Below are 23,873 nucleotides of genomic sequence, written 5' to 3'. Positions count from 1 at the left end.
GCACCACAATTACCACCCCTACCAAATAACCATCCACTATCCCTAGCCCCGCGAAATTTTAGAAATTTAGCAATCACACATAATCCAAATTTTCGACTCACCACATCACAAAGTCCCGTCCAACATATAATGACACATCCACCACAAGATGATAATACTTATGAACAAATTATTGAACAGCCCCATACCACCGCTTTTCAATCTCAAAATAATAATTTTTTTAGCCCACGATGAGCCGCCAACTTGGATCACTCCATCGATCAAATTCCCATCCAACCAACCTTACCTCTTCAATCCCAATAATCCCACTTTTTGCTTTTCCGCCACCCGATTTTCCATCTAGCAATGTAACATCAGGCATGAATTCCGACACTAACTCACAAATTTCAGTTTTATACTCCATTTCACAGCTAAATAACCCGAATATTGAAACCCCCGATGAATTTGCCGACTCAGAACCATCTCCATCCAATAATTTCCATAACCCTTCTCATTTTTCTCAACCTCCCTTTCAACCCATATTGTCAAATAACCCTGACCCCATCACTCCTACACCCTCTTATGCTTCCCAAGTTACCCCAACCTACTCCTCATACCACTCTGACCAATCATCTCCAGATACCCCCCGAATCTCCCCAGAGCTAGACAATTTTATTACCCTCCAACAACAACCCTACCACCTTAACACCCCGACCATAAACCAAATCTCCTCTACTACAAATTCATCCAATCCCCCTACACCCTCTTCAAATTATACTGAATCATTAGCACCATCATCCACATCAACTGAATCCTCACTCAACACTAATAGAGCTTACCGCACTTTTAAAAGAAAGTTCCCCAACCATCCCTTCCCAGCAAAACCAGGAACAGCCCGTGAATACATCAACCACCCCCAGCATACTAACACTAGAGAATTTTTAGCTATCACTTTACCCTCATTTCCACAATACACCTTAAACACCCCTCATGACGTTAACGAAACACGCAACTTTGTAGACGAATACGTTTTAATGCCCACTCTCTCTTGGACCTCATACTATCATTTCACTAACCCTCTTTGCTTACCTTTAACCAACACATCCATCGATATAGACCGAAACAAAGACATGCTATATCGACTAACTACACCACTCACCGCTAGACAATTTACTTACGTAGGATATAAAAAATCACTAAAAATACACACTGCACCTAGAGCTAATGAATATACACTAGAATACTACGATCACAACATCATCAGAGCTAACCAAGATCAATTCTTAGACGACGATCGCTTCGCTAACCCACAAATCACCGAGAAATTTTTCATCAAGACACCATATGTATTTACACTAAACATCTTTGACCGAAAGTTTGATCACATTATTTCAGAAGCACTAACAAGCACACAAGCATACGAAAGTTTTAAAGAACGCTTCCAAATCTTCTCACTAACCTTTCATTTCCTTGCACCACACGAAAGAGATTTACACTGCTCACACGATATTATGTTGCGAACTAAACAAACACATACATACAGTTACTATCGTTTCATCCAAAATCACTTTGACCTCCACACACCCTCTAGACAACCACACCATCGTTTCCAATTCATCAACTCAAAATACACTTCACCATATTTCCTAAATTTCACATATTGTATTAAAGACACTAACCTTCATGGTATTCTCCGTAATTATGACCCCATAACCCAAATGTATATTTTCTGCCCCATCACCAAGACCTTCAATGCAGAAGAATCCCGACCCTTCCTTATCCCGCACGAGTTTGTACAGCCTATAGAAATCCCCATTTTAGAATTCATCCACAACACTAAATTTAACCACAAGTTATATAACTTAATCCAAAACACACCTTATGAGTTTGCAGTAGGCACTGAAGAACTAACCACTATTAAGGCACTTCAATTGCTTTGGCCACTACTTCAAACTAAAAATATCATCCGCATATTAGCTAAACTACTAACAACTTCAGAACTAATTCACGATATCTTCCCCCACGGTTTTTTCCCCGACGACTAACAGGTAAGTATGAATTAAATGAATACTACTAACTAATTAAAATATTGAAAAAACTCACCATTCTTTATTCATGTTTTCTTTAGATTTTTAGCCTTCATCCGACGATCACCTACAAAAACCACAAAAGACAAATAAAAATCGCAAATTTCATCAAACAAATTTCCAAAATTCTATTAATCTCTTACACATATAAATTTATAAATTCAATACCAATGCAGTAAATTAATTTATAAAATTTTCCCCCAAAAAGCAGTAAATCTACATATGATGAAAATTTGTATCTTAAAATTCCCCCATTACTAGCAGTAAATTTCCAAATTCTATGCAGTAAATTAATAAAACGCAATTGCAGTACTAACCTTTTGATATTTTCATTCACTCGCACAGAAATTCTATCCATACTCGCACAGCTCGCCCACGAAGAATTGTTTAAAATAATGAATTTCAGTTTCAAGTTTTCACACTCAATAACTCTAACACACGATAACAAGTTTCAAACTTTCCTTTAACCCGGTTGGAGAGGAATCATATACTAAACAAAACTAACCAACGCAGCTTACTAAATACCACAAATCATAGAATAACAGCATGACTAAGAAAAGGAAACCAACGGTACCCAAACCGGATTAACCCAGTTTAAAACTGGATAATTTATTCTTTTGAAGACTATTATAAAGTCTTAGAAAGAAATAATAAAACACAAAAAAGTCGAAAGACAAACCCATACCACAAACAATTTGATTTTTGAAAAAAGGACACAACCAAAGAAACATAAGTAAAACCACAACAAACCCAACATAAAACGTTGTCACATAACAGGACCCCTCACAAAAACCGCATGAAATCATACTCCCACACCTGGCCTAACCCACCAGGAAAGGACGTCCTGAGCATGCTCTATAGCCGGCCTAACCCACCGTGCTACATCCACGCTTTGTGACCACACCTTTATTTTTAATAAGAGCTACTCAAGGGTGAGTAACTCTTCAAAATAACCGAACTAAAACAAAAAGCTTTTGTGAAAACAACTAACTAAAATCATGATTAAAAAATATTAAACTAATAAAAGTTTTATAAAATGTAAAATCACATGATGCAATATATAGATCAGAATACAACACCAAGGACGAACATCAAAAGACAAGACGACCTCACTACACTCGAGAGAGAATGACCAACTACAATCGATATGCCACTCACAATCACAACTCAAAGGATTTAGAGTACGACTTGACTTCGCAGAAAAGGACTTCATTGAACTAGACCAATGACCACCTCGATGTTCAAGTATACGTACAGATCCGAGTAATCAGGCATCCCCTCCACGCACAATCTCCACGCCATTCCCAAGCTAGATCAGATACAAAGGAAGTTCTCCCTGAAGAACAGAAAAACCTGACATAGCCAACCATTCTGAAATCAGAATTGGTTTTGTTGCAAAGACTCAGTCGTTGTCACAAGGAGAAGCGAAAGAAAATTGTGATGTTCGCCAAATACCAACGTCCATCATCCATCCTTGAACTACAGAAGAACTGTTCTAAAAAACACTGTAAAACCCGGATGGGTGGAACCTGATCTAAACTATATTTTATGATTGGATAAATTAAATGTTTTACCAATGTAAAGTATTTAATATTAACCAATCATGATCCATCTAACTAACAACCCACTTATTTGTAAGTGCTGAAGTTACTTGTAATTTCAGCACCAGAGAGATTTGAATTTAACTTAGAAATTAGTTGGACTCTCCCGAGCACTTCAGCAGCCGCAATAAACCAGTATACCCTAGATCTATTGAGCCTAGCAGAGACTAGTTAAACAACCTGAGACTAGATAGTATAAGAGTAAGATTAGGATCGGTATTAGACTAAGAAGTTGCACGAATCTATCCGGCCGAAAATAAGATAGCGTGACGAGCAGACGGTGTACCCTATCCGAAATTACTCTATGAGTTACGCCCCAGTCATAACTCACCTCACTGTTTGGTCGGCAATAGTGCCAGTTTGAACAAATTGTTGATTTGACTGTTTTTTTATTTTTTGATGACGGTTAAAAACCTAAGTGCAGATGAGGAAAACTAGCATTTTCAGACCCGGACTAAATTGTTAAGTCGAAAATTAATTTTTTCAATGATATTAACTGTGATGATTTGCTCATGAGCAATGTAAAACTTTGCTCCATTTTGAAGTGAATTTTGATGAAAGCGGACATTGACATTGAGCATTTTCAACAGCCAAAAAAAACTTGATTTTGCGCTGATTATCTCACTAGTGTGATTGCGTTTTTCTCTTCAGTATAATTTGGAGATAAAAAGTAGCGCAACTAGAAAACTTAAACCTTGTTTTAAAGAAAAACTAAAACAACAATCTAAAAAGAAAGAGGCACTATGCTCTCAAAAATTTGCAGTGCATAAATTCGCCCTTCACTGCAAAGATTTTATAAGTTTTTTAATCCCTTCATGGTTAAAAGATTTCCAAGGTCTCTGTCCAAAATATAGTAAAGTCTTGAGATTTTCTTGCCGAATTTTTTATTTCATGATATCCCATGCACTCTCAAATAGGTTCGAATCAAGAATTTGAGAAAGCGGAACTGCATTTTTTTCTTCTAAAAGTTGCTATGTACTTCGGCTCAATGGAATGGATAAAATCTTGCTGAATGGCGATAACTCGTGGTGTAACACGCAAAAAATGGTAACATTATCTATAAACTTTGATTGCAAAGTGCTGCTGCGGTGAAAACTGCACCAGTTAGCAAGTTGGTGGTAGTTGTTAAAATGCAGAGATTCCACATGATTTCAAGAGTTTTTGATTGGTTGTTCTATCAAATTGACGATTGTTTTCATCCACATTTGGGCAACTTTTCTGGATACAAATAATATATAACTTGTCGTGTGAATTTAAAGAGAAGCGACACTTCTCACTGACGAGAAGGTTTTTGATACCAATATCTCCATTTTGAACACGGTATTGACCAACGAAGACGTTTTTGGCAATGTCTCTGCAGAAAAATTGGATCGCTAAACGGTCGTATACATTACAAACCAAGCAGATGCAAATTTTATTCAATAGTAGAAGCTGTAACTACACGCAGTGACGTTATTGCAGCATTCTGAAAAAGATTTGCGCAGTGTTGACTAAAATTTTCTCGAATCGTTTTCAATTTCAATGCCGTTGGTCTTCCTGATCACCTTAACTTGTCCGGTAGCTAGGTATCTCTTCGTATCGCAGCGTTGTCTACTACTCTCCGAACCAGTCTCGAATCTGCTGCCCTTGGTTTCAATGTTTGCCTCAACTTGTCTTACATTTTAATTTTTTTGAAATAGTCTTGAAATCTTTGATCTGTGGAGCATCAAAATTTTCGTCATCGAAAGATCACATTGACTTCTACCAATTGATTGGTTGCTATTTGAGTTTTAAAATCCTGGTCTTTTTGCAACTGGTCGCTGTAATTTTTGTCAGCAAGTGCCAAAACCTCAAATGTGTGATAACGAATTCAGAACTCTTAAGGCTGTTTTTCAGTGTAATTATCAGACGGAGCCGAATCATTTAGCAGGTTCAAGCTTTGTTACTTATTAGTCAACCGATAATGAAAAAACCGAAAGTTGTTTTTAATAAGAAAAACGTTTTGAAAGTTTAATTTTCTAGACCAAATAATAAAAATAAACAGCTTCTCATTTTGATCAACTGCTAATGAATGTTGCTAAGATTTACTTATGATAATTTAATTAATTTATTGGTAGCTCGGTTAATTTTCTGTTCATCCCCACACGCACAAAAAAACTACAAGAGCTTTAAAAATGTAACAAGACTGCTCGCATCAGGGCGAACCACTGAAGGTTCTGACTGCCCTTTATATTTTATGCAGTTGTATTCGCTTTAGGAAAAATTGATGAATCATTCAATATTTTTTTCAAGTTTTTTTTTGGGTAAGATTTTTTGCACAGCAAACGACTTTCTTCATAAATGCCGTAATCTAATGAGCGATGATGATTTCTAAGTAACATTGTGATTTGGTGTCAAAACCTTATCTCATCCAGGGCGGGGAAGGGGGTGAAATTGTGAACAGGAATGAAACAGTTGCCCTGGAATTGGTATTTGGAGTATGGAAATACTGTGCCAATGGAGAGTGCGCAACTGTGAGAAACCAGAAGCAAGATGCTAAAGTCGGCGAGCTCAACAGTAAGAAGTTTAAATGTTATTATTTCGAATACTCTTCATAGAAATATCACTACGTTATATTAAGAACTTACCCGCTGTTTCTTGGTCTCGAATGAAAATTTTTGTCATTTGCATTAAAAGTTTGCAACGGCGAGAAGGCTTCAAGAAAAGTTAAAATGGTCAAAATCTGCGGACACCAAAATCTGCAGACTTAAAATTTATCGCCGCTGGAACATTTTCAGGCTCTTTTCGATTATACCTCCGCCTCCCAAAGGATGAAAAATGAAAGAAAATTTTTTGCTCAAAAAAAGTGATCAATTTTTAAGGCAGGATATTACTATCGAACACGCCAAAATAAAGCAACTTATCTACTTTAGCCTTAAACAGGTTCTTTTATTTATTCTTTGCTGTATTTTTTTCTTATAAACTTCACGAATATGGGAACAAAAGCCTTTTCAACTGTCGTTCAATTCGGTAGGGCGACAATTCCTAACAAGAAAATATTCGTAACAGGCGACAATTCGTAACAAGCGACAATTTGTAACAATGCATTGGCAAGTAGAATACACTTGCTCCGCTGCGCTTACATCGGGCACGAGAGGAATAGTGCGTATAAATTAGTGTTTGCCACTGAAACTATAGTTACGAATTGTCGCTTGTTACGAATTGTCGCCTTGTTACGAACTGTCGCCTTTTTCGAATGGTCGCTTCACGGTTCAATTCGCAGTTTTGCAATTTATGTGCCGATTCAACGCTCTGAATATCAGCCCAGTATTTTTTAGTAAAACTAATTCAAATTCGTAATAGCGACTTTCATTTTCATTTTTTCTCGAAAAGGGGAAATAGGAGGAGATATAACTGAAAAAACACAACTTTGAAGAAGTCAGCAAAAACAGGCGGATAAAGTATGAATAGTTAGAAACAGTATTTGACATATTACGGAAGAATAGTTCAAATTATACAATCTCAAAGTAGTAAAAAAAGAAAAAGCCAATTTCAGTTGAACATATTAACAAAAAACCTCGAAAACAGGCGCTTAAGAATCAAGGCTCAAAAATTATCTCTTTTTTTCTATATTTGCTTGTAATATTTTGTAGTTTATCATTCTAGTATACATTTTGGAAAGAATTTTTTCTGCCATGTTTCAGAGGAGTTCCTTAAAATGGGTCAAGTTCAAGCAGCACAATCGATGTTTCTCATCAGCGAGTTCATCCTAGTCGGAATAATCACTTACCTGATAATAGCCACTGTCAAAATGATGACCTTAAAAACGCCTTTGCTTGTGTTAAACTCATGCTACCTTTTCTTCCTATTGGTCGGATGCTCTCTCTTCACTGATTGGCTGCTGAAAAACATCCGAATGTACGAGGGCTACTGTGAGCTCGGCGTACCTTTTATGATGCCATGGCTTGGGCTTGTCGTTTCTTTATATGGACTGTTGTCAATCAATCTAAACATGTTCTTCTTAAAATTTGCAGATTCGTGAAAACGAAAGCGCGAAACTCTCAAGTGTAATCAATCTCCGCAACTCTATGAAATTGTAATTGTTGAATGCTGATTAATTTTGTAACAAACTGACTCTTATTCACTTACTAAACTGATCGATCAAGTCATAATCTTAGAGAAATAGACATTTTGACAAAATAAAACTTGAATTGACTAAAGAAGCTAGTGGAATTATTCAGTATTACAGAATGATGCGTCTAGTGTACTTACTTTAGTGTATGTGCAAAAAGCCGAAAAAAATATTTAAGTAGAAAGCGATAAACCTGTTTAACTAATTTATGGAGAATTTCGCAGAACTGAACTGAAGTCTTATCATGGACCCTTTTGCCATCACGGACCCTTTTTAACCTTTTTTTTAAACAAAAATCTTATTTTTTGATACTTCAAAATGAAATTATTGCAAAAATTTGAGTTCTTTAACAAAATAGACGCAAATTTTAAACATCAAAAAATTTAATATGATTGCTTTGAAGAACCTTAGTGAAGAAAAAAAAAACCATCTAAAATACCCTTAAAGACTTAACCTGAATCTGCTTTTGACCTTTATTTGATTTTGAAAATTGATTTGCTCTAAACTTATTTGAACGCGCACATAATATTCGGTTGTGATTAGGTGTGAAAGCAAGAAGTGATTGTGACTTATGTAGGTCGTGATAATTTAAGCCACAATCATTTCTTGCTTTCTCACTTAATCGCAAGCAAATATTATGTGCGCGTTCAAATAAGCTTAATGCAAATCAATTTTCAAAATCAAATAATGGTCAAAAGCAGACTCAAGTTAAATCTTTAAGGGGAATTTAGATTGTTTTTTCTTTACTATAGTTCTTTAAAGCAATTATATTAAATTTTTCGATGTTTTAAATTTGAGTCTTTTTTGTTAAAGAACTCAAATTCTGCAATAGTTTCATTTGAAGTATCTCAAAATAAGGTTTTTGAAAAAAAGGTTAAATAGAGTCCGTGATGGTAAAAAGGTCCATGATAAAACTTCAGTTCAGTTCTGCTAAATTCTCCATAAATTAGATAAACAGGTTATCGCTTTATACTTAAATTTTTTTCTATCGGCTTTTTGCACATACACTAAAGTAAGTACACTAAACGCATCATTCTGAAACACCGAATTTTTCTACTGGCTTCTTATTCAATTCAAATTTTGTTTTGTCAAAAGATCTATTTCTGCAATCAAGCGTGAAAGCAAGAAGTGATTGTAACTTATGTAGGTCGTGATGATTTTTGTTTATTTCTTTTTCAGGAAAACATTACGAGGCCAAACTGTGCATTTTGTGCATTGTAAGCGGATTCCGCAAAAAAGACGCTCCCTTTGTTCTTCTTTTGTTCTTTACTTTCCTTTAATCGTTCCGACAAAATTTTCACATGTTTAAAGACTTGTCTCTGGAATCCAGGAACATACAGACACAAAATTGTGCTCCTATCCAGAGCAGAGTTTGGCTTCGTAATGAAAACTTTTTAAGCCAAGTTTGAATTTTTGCGGATTTCAAGTTGAATTATTTTCAAGTTCAGTTTGTTTCCGGTTTTAAAAACAAAAAAACCCTTATGAACAGCAAAAAAAGTAAGTCACTAAAAATGTGATTGACTTTTTTCAAAAATGAACTTTATTTTTTGAATTCCCAGCGTAATAAAAAAATAACTGCTGATGAATTTTTCTGTAAATAGGTTAACTTAAGTATAACTTGGCAATTCATAAACAATTTTGAAATTGAAATAGCATCAATGTAATATATATTAACTCGAAACTCGAAAAAAAAAACAGTTTCAACAAACTTTAGTCTATTTTTTTTATTTCTTTGAGTTGTTTTACACCACTTTGCGACCTCCTGTTGGCTATATTTTTCCTAAGAATAAACCTTTGTTAGACTATGAATCAGTTTAGTTTAGCTTTGATTTAACTTCGATGCTCAATTTGGTCCTCATATTGATAAAATTGTTGAATTGATATTTTTTTAACAGCTGAGCAACTCAAGTTCAACTTGCTACACGTTTTTCTTCAAATGCCAAAAACTCTGTGGTCTATTACAATACATTTTGATGTTCGTTTTTTGTTAGATCAGCTCCTGGCACTTACAACAACATTTTAGAAAACAAAATGATCGAAAATTTCTCCCCTCGCAAAAAATACACCATAGTTTTTATGATGGACTCTCTGAACTAATTTCCCCTTTACGCTCTCGTTTGCGATCAAGGGGAAGAAATAATTCGATTCCTAAAAATGGCCTTTGACAACATCATCATCGAACATCATCTGCCATAAAATGCAAAAAAAAATCCATTTATTAACCACAGAAGAAAAATAATCAAAACATTTTTTATTCTTGATTAACTGAGAGTTTTCAATAATCAAGTATCAAAAAAAATTAATATCCTCCAACTTTCAGCCGGCTGGCTCGCTTAAATCTCAGGAAATTAGAACACAAATTTAAAATTTGAAACGGGTTTATCTCAATTTTGGAAATTTTTTTAGTTCAGTTAAATCATGCCTGAAAAGATTTGATATGATGCATTAGTCAACCAAATACTATAGCGTTTTTAGTGAAATTGATTTTGCTGAAAAACAAAGACATCAGAAAAAATAATGAAAACAAACCTGCAGGCAAATTTCCTTCCCACGTTCAGTGGTCGGAACAACTAGTGTGTATGCTCAAATGTTTTTTTTCCATGGTAGTGTAACCTATAAACTGAAAATCATCTGAAAACCATTAATGCCTTTAACTAAAAAGAAAAATACACTCCAACTTTTTTTTCGTAAATTTATGGGGGATTAAAAAATTGCCAAACCAATCAAAATCAACGCGCAAAAACATTCGTCATATGGAGGCGTTATTGGAAAATTATGTAATTGAAAATGGAAATGAGCTATAAAATTAGTTTTACTTTTACATAGACAGACACAAAAGAGGTCACTTTTTATTTAAAATAGCGCCTGAAATCATCATTCTAAATCTGAAAGAAAAATAAAGGAAAAAATGAAGAAAAAATTGCAAATGATTGCTTTTTCTATTTTTTTGCCATGTTTTGTAAAAAAACTTGTCATCGGGACTTTAAATGGTGTTCAGATTATGTAATCACTTTTTTTTGAAATTATATAGAAAATGACCATGAAACTACTTTATTATCTATTTATAATTTGTTCAGCCATGTGTAACTGAAATTAGTCCCCTGCTGTTCGGTTTCAATTTTTTGCGCAAACTTCACTTTTAATTTCTTTTTTTCCTTTCAACTATTTTCTGTATTCAAAAATTCAGGGAAGGGGAAGTTAAAAATAGGGGGCTCAACAATTGCTAATTTTGTCTTATGCATATATTTGTATGTGTATGTATTTTTTAATCTATGTATGTATGTATGTATGTATGTATGTATGTATGTATGTATGTATGTATGTATGTATGTATGTATGTATGTATGTATGTATGTATGTATGTATGTATGTATGTATGTATGTATGTATGTATGTATGTATGTATGTATGTATGTATGTATGTATGTATGTATGTATGTATGTATGTATGTATGTATGTATGTATGTATGTATGTATGTATGTATGTATGTATGTATGTATGTATGTATGTATGTATGTATGTATGTATGTATGTATGTATGTATGTATGTATGTATGTATGTATGTATGTATGTATGTATGTATGTATGTATGTATGTATGTATGTATGTATGTATGTATGTATGTATGTATGTATGTATGTATGTATGTATGTATGTATGTATGTATGTATGTATGTATGTATGTATGTATGTATGTATGTATGTATGTATGTATGTATGTATGTATGTATGTATGTATGTATGTATGTATGTATGTATGCATGTATGTATGTATGTATGTATGTATGTATGTATGTTAAGTATGTATTTATGTATGTATGTATGTATGTATGTATGTATGTATGTATGTATGTATGTATGTATGTATAAATGCAGTAAAGATCTATGATTTTTTCGAGAGAGGAGGGCTGGTTTTGGCTCAGCTATAAAAGCCATAAAAAGGCGTTTTTAGGCAATTTTTGGAAAATATTGACCAAAAAATCGCGTTTTTTTGGCTCGCGCTCCTGCCTCAGAATTAGTATATATTGGCGCCGAAGACGCCTTTAGAAAAATTTTAGGGTCCGTCACCAAAAATGGATATCTTAAAATAGTACAAGGGGGGACCCTTTGGGTCGACAGGTGGTCGAATCCCTGAGAATGGAAGTGTCCGCCCCTGATGTTGACAATATTTAGACAACAAAATATTAATTAAACTTTTCACTTTATTTACATGCAGAATATAAAATGAATATCGGGCATTTTTTGGTTATAAGCCTGGATCTCGGAAATGATAAAATTTAGATATATTTCAAAGAAACTCTTCTAATAGTCTCCCATTGTCATGACATGACATACATGAACATGGCATTTAGTTGACTGACCGAAATTTAATTAAAACAAAAGCAATTCTCATATGCCGGGGTGTAAAGAAAAATTGTTACGCATCGTTTCGAAGAAGCTTGTCCAGGAGCCGGAGGGCATTTAAATCGCATAAGTTTAATTCTGAGGAAAATACATTGTTAATTTTTTGTTCCGACCATTGAAAATGCGGAGGAACTTTGTATTCCGGTGTGTTTTAGTCTTTTGCTTTTTGTTTTCCTCGCAAAATCAGGTACCACAAATAATGATCGGACCGGTTTGAGTGATATATCATATTAAAGCCATTTCAGCCGTAATTCGAACGACATAAAATAACTTTTTCAAAAAATTGTCCCATTATCGAGAAAACCCGGTTTGATATTTTTGATTTTTCGTCTTAATTCGAGCGAAGGAAGCAAGCGAGCGAGCAGGCTTACAACAACAGAATTACACCTAATTTAAGACCTTAAGGCTTATTTTTAAGCAATTAAAGTAGTTTTTGGAGTTTTTAGTTTCAATTTTGGAACCAAAATTTTTTTAAAATCAAAACTTTTCTGTAAAAATTTTGAAAAAAAAATTATAAACATTTTTTAAAATTTTTTTCCAGTCACTTTTCTACAAAAAGTTTTGGTCCAATTTGCCTATATTACTATTACTTTCGAATATGCCTTAATAATATTTTACATCAGATCTTTTTATCACACCAAGCAGAAAAAACTGCACTAATTTTGAAAAAAAAACGTTCTAAGACGTTGTTTTCAAAAGACTATGGTCGGAACATTCTGTGCTGCTTGCACAGTAACCGGTTATGCTTGTTATTATTTTATTTTCTTTATGCAAAAAAATTGGCATTGCTCAACAAAATAACCAGTTTGGAATGTGGGAAAATAATAGAAACGAAATGTGTTTAGACAGGCCTGATAGCTTTTGCAGTTCGTCTGCGAATTGCAGAAGTTCCAAATATTTTTATTATTATTTATTATTGTTTGATTTTCACTTTCTGCACTTTGAATAAAATCAATCATTTTTTAAATTGAGCTCCAGTTTAAGAAGCAGGCCAATCAAAACAGTCGAGTATTAGTATTTTTGTCAGCTTCGAATAGGGATGTCAAATTAGAGCGTACAAAATTTCTCAACATTTTTCAAATAAACAATTGCATTGAAAAACTTTTATTTTTCAGGTCAAAGCCACCCATGAGAAAAGGTATTTAAATGGTATACGCTCTGATTTGTTTTCACCCGTCAATCACTAATATTCACTCGGCCTCGACTGCCTGTCCGAACTGAGTCGTGGCTTGTTCGGTGTCGGGATTAGTCGTAGCAGTGTTCGTATCTCTTCCTTCGTCCACGTCGTACGAATCATGAGGGGTGTTCATGTCGGCTACTGTTCCCACCAGACTCATGAGCAGACAGAAAAGTGAGAGGGCGAACCTTCAAACAGTGATTGAATTTCACAATTTTCATGAAAAAGAAAATGATCATGGTGTAGATTTAAGGCATTCATTAAAAAGCGATTCAGTTTTTGAAAAAATTAGGCAAGGAGTTAAGAGTCAGCTTATATAAGCGAAGAAGAATTAAGAGTTTACTTGATTAGCTTAATTTTAGACTGAAAAACAAGTTTAACTCTTCTCTTTTGCTTTTCTTTGAACATACTGAGTACCAAATCGGACTGTATCTCTATAAATGACTAATTCAAGGGTTATGCATACGTGCATATTTGCCTTTTGCCTTTTTGAACCTAGAACCAATGCTCCGTCCCCTTGATTGGTTGTTGAGAAATTACGGATCTCTAAAAGTACTACCCCCCCCCCCCCTATTGCAACGATTCGTTATTATAACCGCTTAATCGGTGAATTAGTCCCCTCAAGAACGGTGGAGATATTCGTTACAAAGAACGGGGAGGGTAAATGGGTAGTTAAGGTATGCGAAAATTTGAACTTTCAAAGAGACTCTTTCTCTGCTGTGTGAATCCCTCATGGGCGAAAGACCGAATGCGCGAAAGTTTTGGCAACCAGTCACAGCTCAATATTCAAAAGTTTGTACGAAATAAGCGATAGTTTCAGACCAAGCTAACATCCCCCAAATCCGTTTAGGGGGAGGATGTTAATTTGGTTCTAAATTGGGATGTTTCAGCCAATGATAATCGATATTTTTACATGCAGCGCTTAGCAACTTTAATGCGAATTAAACCCTGGAGCGGTAGATCTTAGCTTAGTCTGTTTAGAATGAATGGGGGGGGGGGTGCGTGGGTAGGATGTTAATTTGACTCCAGCTTTGCTTCGGTTGAGAATTTTCGCTCATTCGGTCCTTCGCGCTTGAAATAGTCCCCGTGTGCTTACCCTGTCCAAATGAGAGCGCCACTCCACTCGAGGTGGTCGACGGCGGAGATCTTGTTCAAGCCACTCTGCATACACGCACACGCTATCACCAGAAGCAACACTACACAAACACAACTACAGTTTAACTAGCCGGAAAGTTTTGTTCCGACCATTTGAAATATTGGAGGAAGAGCTTTATATTTCGGTGTTTTTTTTCTCACGCAAACTCTGGTACAAAAAAACATCGGAATGGGTCCAATGATATATCATATTAAAGCCCTTTCAGCCGTAATTCGAACGACAATAAAAAAATCTTTTTCAAAAAATTGTCCCATTATCGAGAAAAACAGGTTTAAAACTTTTGATAGTTAGTCTTACGAGCTAATAAAGCGAGCGAGCATGCTTACAAAAGCTTATACTAAGCTTAAATTAAGCCATGAAAACTTAATTTTACTTCATAAAGAGAGTTTTTTGAGTTTTTTTTAGCGCTCTTTTGGAACCAAAAACTTCGAAAATTTAGAAAATTAGCTTTTTTTGATTGTTGTTTTTCTAGTCATTTTTCTACAAAAATTGCTGTAGAACTTGCTTATTTTAATATGACGGTTGAATATGCCTAAGGCTCTAGTTTTTTTGTTCAGATCCTTTTATCAAACCTAGCAGAAAAAACGACACTGATTTGAAAAAACAATTTTTTTTTGTGTTTTTATGAGACTATGGTCGGAACATTCTGTTCTTCTTGCACAGTAATAGGCTATCCCTGTTAAATTTAGTTTTCTAAGAACAATTTATTCAGTAAACTATTTAATTGAATGTTCGTATTTCTACAACTTCATATATACAAGTTTTAAAGATATTAGAAGTCAAATCAAATCGGAAGTCCTGTAATTCAAAATTAATTATAAAAGTTTTCAAAAAACCGGCTTGAATTGATTTTTTATTTTGGGGAAAGTAGGGTCATTGCTTGTAAAGATCTTTGTGTCATTTTAATTATTTTGTTTGTTTTTGAATTAGATGAAAATTTATTGTAAAGTTAATCATCTCACTGTGTATGAGGTTGACGCCCACCAGTCCAGCCGCGCCCTTCTTGTCCTTCAGGATGTCGAGTGTGAACATGACGAAGAAGAAGAAGACAACGACTGAGGAGAAGTGGCTGAACAGGAGGAACACTCTGGCCGAGTTCACCCTCCTCTGAAACGATGAGTCATCCAGCAGAAGGGCTGTCTTGATGGAGGTGGGGATCAGGCCCATGTCTGCTTTGACCCCGAAGTCTGGTGGAAGAAACATTCAAATTCAGCATCTTTATTTATTTAATAGTTGAGTGGATTGGAGTAACATTAAGTTACCAAGTAATAAATGTCTTGATTTTGACTGGCTGAAAGTTCCCACTTGGAACCAAGTTAGCATCCTTCTACCAATGGCGTTAGATTGATTTTGATTTGGTCCATTTAAATTACTATTAACTTATTGCCTGCATCTTCAGCCGGTGAGAAAATATAAAAATTCGGTTTAATTCAAATTAATGCGGTAAAAAAATTTGCTTAAATTCAATTTTCCAAGTGTTTTATTTTGAAATTCTAACAATTTTACGCAAAAAAACTTGTTCGGGCGAGTAAGTTGAAGACAAACATCAAAAGATGTCTCTTTTATAAGAATGAATTTTCATTAAACACCGTTCCCGTCTCCAATACTTGCCAAATAATTAAATTACCAGCTGAATTTAATACAATTTTTACACTTTTTTCTGGCATTTATTCTTTTCGCTGTACAGATTGATAGCATGCAAAGTTCTAAGAACAATTTTTCATTTTAAAGGGCAAATGGGATAAATATTTTTCAGTGGAGTTATTTCTTACTCAAATCATAAGTCCTACTTCCTCCATTCGTTCCCACTGTCCATAAGCCCATAGTTATGGACCCATCGGCCACAGATACAATGCCTTGTGCATGACCCATCATGCACATAATACACGCTACGACCATAAGAACTGCAGCCACGCAACAAACAACATACTTCACCAACTTAGTATTACTCGGCGCCATTTTGAATAGTAATCACAGCGATAAACTTCTCTCAAAAAACAGTACAATAAAAAAATTGTATTAATTTTTCATAAACTACTAATATTGTAAACCATAAAGCAGCTACCAACTTGAAATACGATTAACAATAAAAATAAAATCCAGTTACAAAATTAACACAACGAATTGTGTATAAGTGGTTTGCAGATTTTTATTTGTATCTATGACGTAGAGGCAAAACTAAAAATATTTGATCGATACAGTATTTGCGTAGAGCTTTGAAAAAATTTCTGATGTTTTCAGATTCATTATAACAGAAAGCCAACTCAAGATGGTCATTTTGTGCTTCGGTGGAAACATAATAACATCTTTTGAGCCAATTTAACGTCAGTTTGAGAAGAGAAAAGCCTAAATTTAATCTCTTAATTTGAAGTCTGTCGCTGCCAAAAAAAATTTTCCATTGTTTTGTTTGAATCAACAGAATTGGAGTCTGAAGAAAGCAAGGATAACAACAATTTAAGAATTAATTTTATACAAAAGAAGCGTCTGCAATTTCAAATTTCGATTGATCACATCAAGTTCAAGCGGATTTTACAATGCTACTAGTTCTGTCGTATCATAGGGGTGTTTTTTTGGTACCTTGGCAGGGGCAGATTTATGGGGGGACGCCTCCTTTTCAGGGAGTCGACCCCCTGATGACCAAAATTGGTCCCCCTTAATACTTTTTAAGAAATCCGATTTTGACTGACCGAAATTTTTTTGAAGGCTCTTTTGGCGCCGATATATATTCCCTTTGACGGGGAGAACGCGCCCAAAAAGCCACGCGAAAAATTTTGTCAAAATATGGTCTGCTAGTTTTCTGCGAGCGTTGTTGGTCGACCTAAAAAAAGATCGACAAAAGATTGAAAAAACTTTTTTGAAAATCCACCCTCCCCCCTCGAGAAAATCCTAAATCCGCCCCTGCACCGTGGTACAAAAATTAACGGACTTACTTTAACCATGGCTTAACCATGAAATTAGTACCGCAAAATTCATTGTCAGTCTTTTTTATGGGAAAAACGAGGCACAACAAAAGCACGTCGTAAGTTTACAAAAATCTATCGTACTGAAACCTAGTGCTGATTTAAATAACTTGGACAAAACAAAGAAAGCTAGAAATCTAAATTGCAAAGTTCTGAAATTGGCTTCATAATCTGCAATGATAACAAAAAAGCTATGAATCATATCAAACTTAATAAGTTTAGGTCTTTTTACTTAGCCCGCCCAAATTTCGTAACTTTGATAGTTTGTATTACTCAATGTATAAATGCAGAGAACAGTAAATTGATCGCACTGATCGCACGTCTAATAAAAATGCAATCATTTTATTTTTTAGCCGATTCCTAAAAAGGCCAAATTTTGAGCGGATGTGAAGGTGGTCATTTTTTCCTGAAAATGCTTTACTTAAATTTTTGGGCTGGTTAAGGCTCAGCACCTAATTCAAAGCAAATTGTAGAAACTTATACCCTTCTTAACTTTTGTTGGGCCACATAAAACACTCAAGTTGATATATTTGGCTCTTCATTTCACCAAACAACTGCTTACAAAAGAAAAATGATTTTTTAAATGTGAATATACTTATTGCAATTAATCTTGAGTTTTTGGGTCTCACTTAATCACTCAAACTATGGACTTTAACTTAACGAATAACAGCAAGCAGCAAATGTGAAAAAAAATCTATTTGTGTTTTGTTTGCTTGCAAACATCTCTGCTTTGAGTACTTTCGCAGAAACCGAACATTTTTTATTTGTCGGCAAAAGAGTTGCATAAGAATTTTTATAGTAATTCATAAACATGAATTTTTTCACCTTTGAGTTCTGTCTAGAAAAACTATACACCGAATTATATTCAATTATAATAAATTTGAGGAAGTATTTCTATTGTTTCAAATGAAAAATGCAAACTTATTGTTTGTCTAAATTGCGAATTATTCATTCGTATTTTCCAGGTGCTTTAATGGGAAACGTTTGTCATGCATACAAAAATGTGACGGAATAGAGTTCCGTCTCAGTTATTTTTCGGATTTTTAAAGAAAGTGAGGAATATATATTATATGCTCAGTTGATCTTTTTTTGTTCACAATAAATTTACAAAACTATGGTCCCTCGGGGGATCGCTTTCTTGATCTAACTGGGCCTAGCCCGGTATGCACACCACTATACTAACCTACCATCAGACTAAAATTTTTAATTTTGCCAATATTTAAATTAACAAAAATTATTCGAGACCAAGTAAAAGGCAGTCGGAACGGAACATTCAAGTCTTTGCCCTGACACCAGCAGTCTTGTCCCTAAATGCAAAGTATGAAAAGCCTATTAGTAGAAAAAAATAGGAAGCAAGCAAGTTGCAAGAAAAGACACAATTCGTAGATTATGTAATGCTATCTCTTGGGACTTTTGCTCTATCTATTAAACAATATTCAAATTCAATGGAAAAATGACAAAATAATTTTTTTTTCATAATTCTTTGGCATTTGTGAATGAAAGCATACAGTATGCATGAATGTTAGCCGCCCTGGTTGATAATGCAGTGACAATCATCCCACATTCGGCCATCTCAGGATAGCAATTTTTGCAGCAATGAATCATAGATAAGTTATTGTTCCGACTTTCGTAACAAAAGTAACGGAATATTTGTGCTCGGGGTGGGTTTTTGTTTCTTCAGACAATTTTCGACTTTTTAACTAGCCATTTTTGACGAAATATTTTTTTATCATTCAAAAATATTTTTGTTCAGAGCTTAAATTAAAAAAAAAACAATTCACCTTTGATCATTTTTTGTAAAGTTGTGGGGGTTTAAATATTATCATTTTGGCCAATTTTGGACAATTAACGCGCGGTATATTTCGCGCTATTAATGCGTAAGCGGAGACTTAATCCGTCTTGGAAACCATTCCAAATTGGTTGAAGGAAGCTTATTTGCCTCAATTGATATGTTACTAAGAACAAAATTTATCACTTTGTGCTTTATATGGCGTCAAGGGGGGATGATTTTCAGAAAAAAAATCTCAATTTTTTTTTTCAATTTATTTTATTACAATTAATTTTTGCATGTTATTTTTTGCTCCATAGGCCTCAAAAGGCAGTCGCAACATTCAGGGTTTCGCCCTGATACAAGCAGTCTTGTTGAACATTACAGCAATAGATCAGTAACTCAGTAATTATTCGTCAAAAATTTAATGTAACTTAAGTGAGTGTTTGGTATTTAGTACCAATTTTTTGTGTAAAAGTTGTCAACAATGGCGCAGCAGGAGTTGTTGTGGTTAAAGATTTGAATATTGAAGGCTCAACCCGGGGTTTTTTTATTTTTGCTTTCCGAAAACCATAAAAATTATCCCTGATTCAGAGATGATTCGGTCTTAATTTAGAACTATGACCTACAGTACTGATTCACCAATGTTTCAGATCTGATTATGTATGAAGTGGATCAAATCCTGAATCAGAGATGACAAACACTGATCTTTATATGAAATAGCCATGATTATCACTGAGAATAACCGGTAGAGCAATTGTACGGTAAAAATTTTCTGGTCAAATTCACAACCAAATGAGCTGAATCAGTTCCCTTGGGATCGTGTTTTGAGACAATTATTTATATTATTTGCTAATAACAGTGAAATTATTTTAGGAAAACTGTGCCATGGAAGTTTTTAACCAAACGTGTTTCTAACTCAAACTGTTTACATTAAAACTTATCAAAAAAGGGAAAATTAAGCTCACGCGAACTTCGAAACGAAAGAAGCCAACGATGCAAGCTCACATTAGAGCAATTTTAACTATGAATTTCGGTTTTTTAACTAGCCATTTTCGACGGAGCTTTTTTAAATCATTCAAAATGTATTGTTGTCTTGAGCTTAAATTTGACAAGATATTTTACCTGTGCTCATTTTAAAAAAGTTTTGAGGGTTTAAAGATTGCTATTTTGGCCAATTTGGGACAATTAAAAATTAAAAACTATAAGAATCGCGATATTAACGCGTGAGTGGAGATTCAATCCGTCCTAGAAATTGCTCCGAATTGGTTCAAGGAAGCTTGTTTGCCATAATTATATTGCATGTGGGGGGATTTTCTTTTTATGTTATCACATTCAATTTTTTTGTTACTTCTGCTCCATAGACCTTAAAAGGCAGTAGGCCTGATACGAGCAGTTCTGTTGTATTAGATAAGCAACAGATATCTATTCCTCAAAAATTGCCACACAATTCAGGACACGAATACAGGACGGAGACATATTGAACACAACTGTTGTATGCTTAACTAACGCAGGTTTCAAAATTACCAATTCTGCCATTTGATAAAAACTTTTAAAAAACTCATAAAACTGTTACACTTTTCTTAAAAACGAAAACTATTTCTGATATATTTAAGGGCACCCGGATAGTTCAAGGTTTCGCATAGATACGAGTTTTATCAATATAAAAATGATTAAGAAACTCCCAATTTTTGGCTATTTTTTCTCATTTAATAACAGCGCAAAGTTAAAGTATTTTTTAATTGACCAAACTGAGTGCTCGAAAAATGGGAAATTGCACAAAATTGTAGATCGTATCGGATTTCTTGGTCAACCATGATTGCCAAAATTGTCAATTGAAAAGTTTTTAATTAATATTTTATTTTACAATTTCGTCGAATCAAATTGATGGACTTCAAATTCAAATCAATGCATCTGGGATAGTTAGATGTGACAGTCCGCAGAAAAAGTCTGAGTTGTGGCGCATTTGACCAGGTTTGTTGGTAATCATTCACATACTCAAACTTGATCAGACAATGCACTTTTTTCGAAGGTACAATTAGACGAATTAAAAAGCGGGAAAACAAATACCTGTCATTATTAATAGTGTTAGATCATTGTTAAAAGTGTTAGATCATTTACGGAAAAAGTTTTGAGCCGTTTATGTACAATAAGCTTAGCTTGCCCTTTTTGATTGTCATAATTTTGGTGTATTTAGAAAATATTTGAAAGAGTTTGAAAAAATTGGATAACCCAGACGATAGAATCATCGCGAACATATTTATCTTATAGATTAAAATCAGGAGTCGTGATTTGAATTGGTAGGTTCAGTATACGGATCTTCATCATTTTCTTTGTAATATACACCTTGATAAACGTCGTCGTTTGGAGCACAATATGGGTCTATAGAGGTCGTATACGGGTCGGCGTATTCCGTTTCTTCAATTTGCTGGGGACTGTCGATTATGATCGAAGGAGGGCTGTTTACATATTCGCCCAGATCGGTGGTCCTGAAATTAAATTTTCCACAAAAAAAGTTTTTCACAAAGTTTGTTCAGCAATTTCTGTTAAAAACTGCTACATCATCTAAATTTCTTCCACTAAACTTTAAAATGCGACAATTAAAAAGAAATAATGTCATATTTTACAATCTCATAACTTATTTTTTTGGTAATATTGCCAACAATTGATGCATCACTACAAAACAAAAATATGGTACTGTGAGCGATTTGAATTTTGCTGATTATGAAAACGTATTCGACTATTTGTTTGACTTTAACTCAACATGGGTTGATAAAGACTTGAAGAGAAAAATCCGTCTATGTTTCAACAAGCTATCAAAATACAAAAAATTTCCGGTCGTTTATTTAATGATTTACCACCGTTATCTAAATGAGTTTAAATGGTATCTGCAAGGTGCTTTTAATTGCACTGGCTTGAAATTTAGCAGGTTTGAGAGGTGTTGGAAAAAATAAACAATGAAATTGCAAAAAAGCAGAGTAACTCCTATTGATTTGAAAATAATTCACGAATTTTATCCGTCTTTGAAAGAAACTTATCCTGATAATTCTAACCGACGCAATTATTTTCTAGCTGCATGTTCTCTGTTTTTTGTTAGTTCTGATAACCTTAACTACGACATTTTAATTAGGTTGAGACCTTATGGTGGTTGATTGGTATTGATATTTCTTCCTTGGACAATACTTGAAAAAATCCAAAATTTTACGATTGCACGCTATTTTGCACGAAGCGGCCGGATTTATACACGAATTTTATCAACAGGGTCCCACGTACTCTTACATGTTGCCCTGGAACTCTAACAACGTCGTATTGGGACATTTGAGTGGAATAGCGTTCTGCCTTTCATTAAGATGAAAAAACCAGAAGTTTATCATTTACTAGAATGCTAGGCGAGAGATCAGTTGTGCTTGATGTGGAGGGCTTTCGTTACAAGAAAAACGCCTTTGTGGTTAAAGAATTAGCAATAACAACTTCAGACTACAGCGATCGACTCATTTTTTTTTACCTCCAGTGAAATTCAATATACTACCAAAGCTTGAACAAAAAGCTTACAACTGGTTAACAAAAAATTTACACGGTCTCCATTGGGAATACGGTGATTACCTTTACATAAACTCGAATCAAAAACTTCAGAGTTTTGTGTTGAGAAATCCCGGTGCCGTTTTTTACGCTAAAGGAAAAGAAAAGACAGAATTTTTGGCCAAGTACTTGGACCAAAAGGTTGAAAACCTAGATGATTTGGGCTGTCCTTGGGTTGAAAACTTATTTTTTAAAAATTATCCAAGTTGCAATAGACATATACCTCATTACAACTCCAGAAATCATTGTGCCCTGAAAAAAAGCAAAGTTTTTTATGATTGGTTGAAAAATGAACAACAGCGAGAGATCAGCGAAAGTGGAGACATACCTATCATTAAATTCAATGCTTTGTGCGTGGATGACTCCAGAGGGTGATATTAAAATTTCATTTACAAGAATAGAGCGTATTGATTGCAGCGGCAAAATTGTTCAGAGGAAGGAGCAAATGATAATTTCCGAAGAAGAGTTGTCTACCTTAAAGAGATTTTTTCCAGGAATTGATCAATTTGTATACTTCCAGAGATTCAAGTTTATCAGAAATGTTAGCCAGCAAGCGAGGAGTATATCTTCCCGAACTAGTTTTAGTGCCCAAACGTCAACCAGGAGTTCAGATGGATCTAAACAGCAGTGAATTGCCAGATAAGATTAAAAGGATAGTGAAAGAGGATACTGTGAAGAAAATATTGTACTATGAAAAAACTGCAAATGTCCCAGCAAACTTAGTTCTAGAAATGCATGACATAAATGATAGAGACTTCACACGTCATGAAATTTTGTACTGTTCATAATACTAATTCAATTTATTGTTTTTTTACAAGCTTCATTTGCAGTGAGAAAAAGTCTAACACAGTCTGCAGAAAAAATCAGATCTCAAATGTCAGAAACAGCAACAGCAGTAGATGAACCTGATGCGACAATAGTAACAGAGATTGTTTATAACGAGACAAACAGTGAAAAAAAATCATGGAAGTTTTGTAACAATGTTCTCAAACTTTCTGTCACTAAATTCAGTTGCAAAGAAACTTCAGTTTGGTTTTCGATTTTATCCGGCTTGGTTGCTTACGTATTA

The 23,873-nt window shown here is 34.5% G+C and overlaps 2 protein-coding genes across 2 annotated transcripts in view; both read right to left on the bottom strand.

Moving 5' to 3' along the window:
* Positions 1-13,048: 13,048 nt before the first annotated feature.
* On the bottom strand, positions 13,049-16,617 carry LOC134848045 (uncharacterized). Its single transcript, XM_063865380.1, has 4 exons — positions 16,270-16,617; positions 15,460-15,684; positions 14,438-14,537; positions 13,049-13,529 (listed from the first exon to the last, which is right to left on the bottom strand). The coding sequence occupies exons 1-4, from the start codon at positions 16,454-16,456 to the stop codon at positions 13,355-13,357; spliced, it is 687 nt and encodes a 228-aa protein (XP_063721450.1). The 5' UTR covers positions 16,457-16,617; the 3' UTR covers positions 13,049-13,354.
* A 4,886-nt stretch (positions 16,618-21,503) lies between these two features.
* Positions 21,504-23,873, bottom strand: part of LOC134848632 (neurogenic locus notch homolog protein 1-like) — a 44,415-nt gene continuing 42,045 nt past the window's right edge. The window contains exon 5 of the mRNA XM_063866151.1: positions 21,504-21,714. Within this exon, the coding sequence (XP_063722221.1) occupies positions 21,504-21,714 (211 nt within the window). The remainder of the gene's footprint in view (positions 21,715-23,873) is intronic.

The sequence above is a fragment of the Symsagittifera roscoffensis genome, chromosome 6 (genome assembly GCF_963678635.1).
Source record: "Symsagittifera roscoffensis chromosome 6, txSymRosc1.1, whole genome shotgun sequence".
NCBI lineage: Eukaryota > Metazoa > Xenacoelomorpha > Acoela > Convolutidae > Symsagittifera > Symsagittifera roscoffensis.
This window is presented reverse-complemented; position numbering and strand designations above follow the sequence as displayed.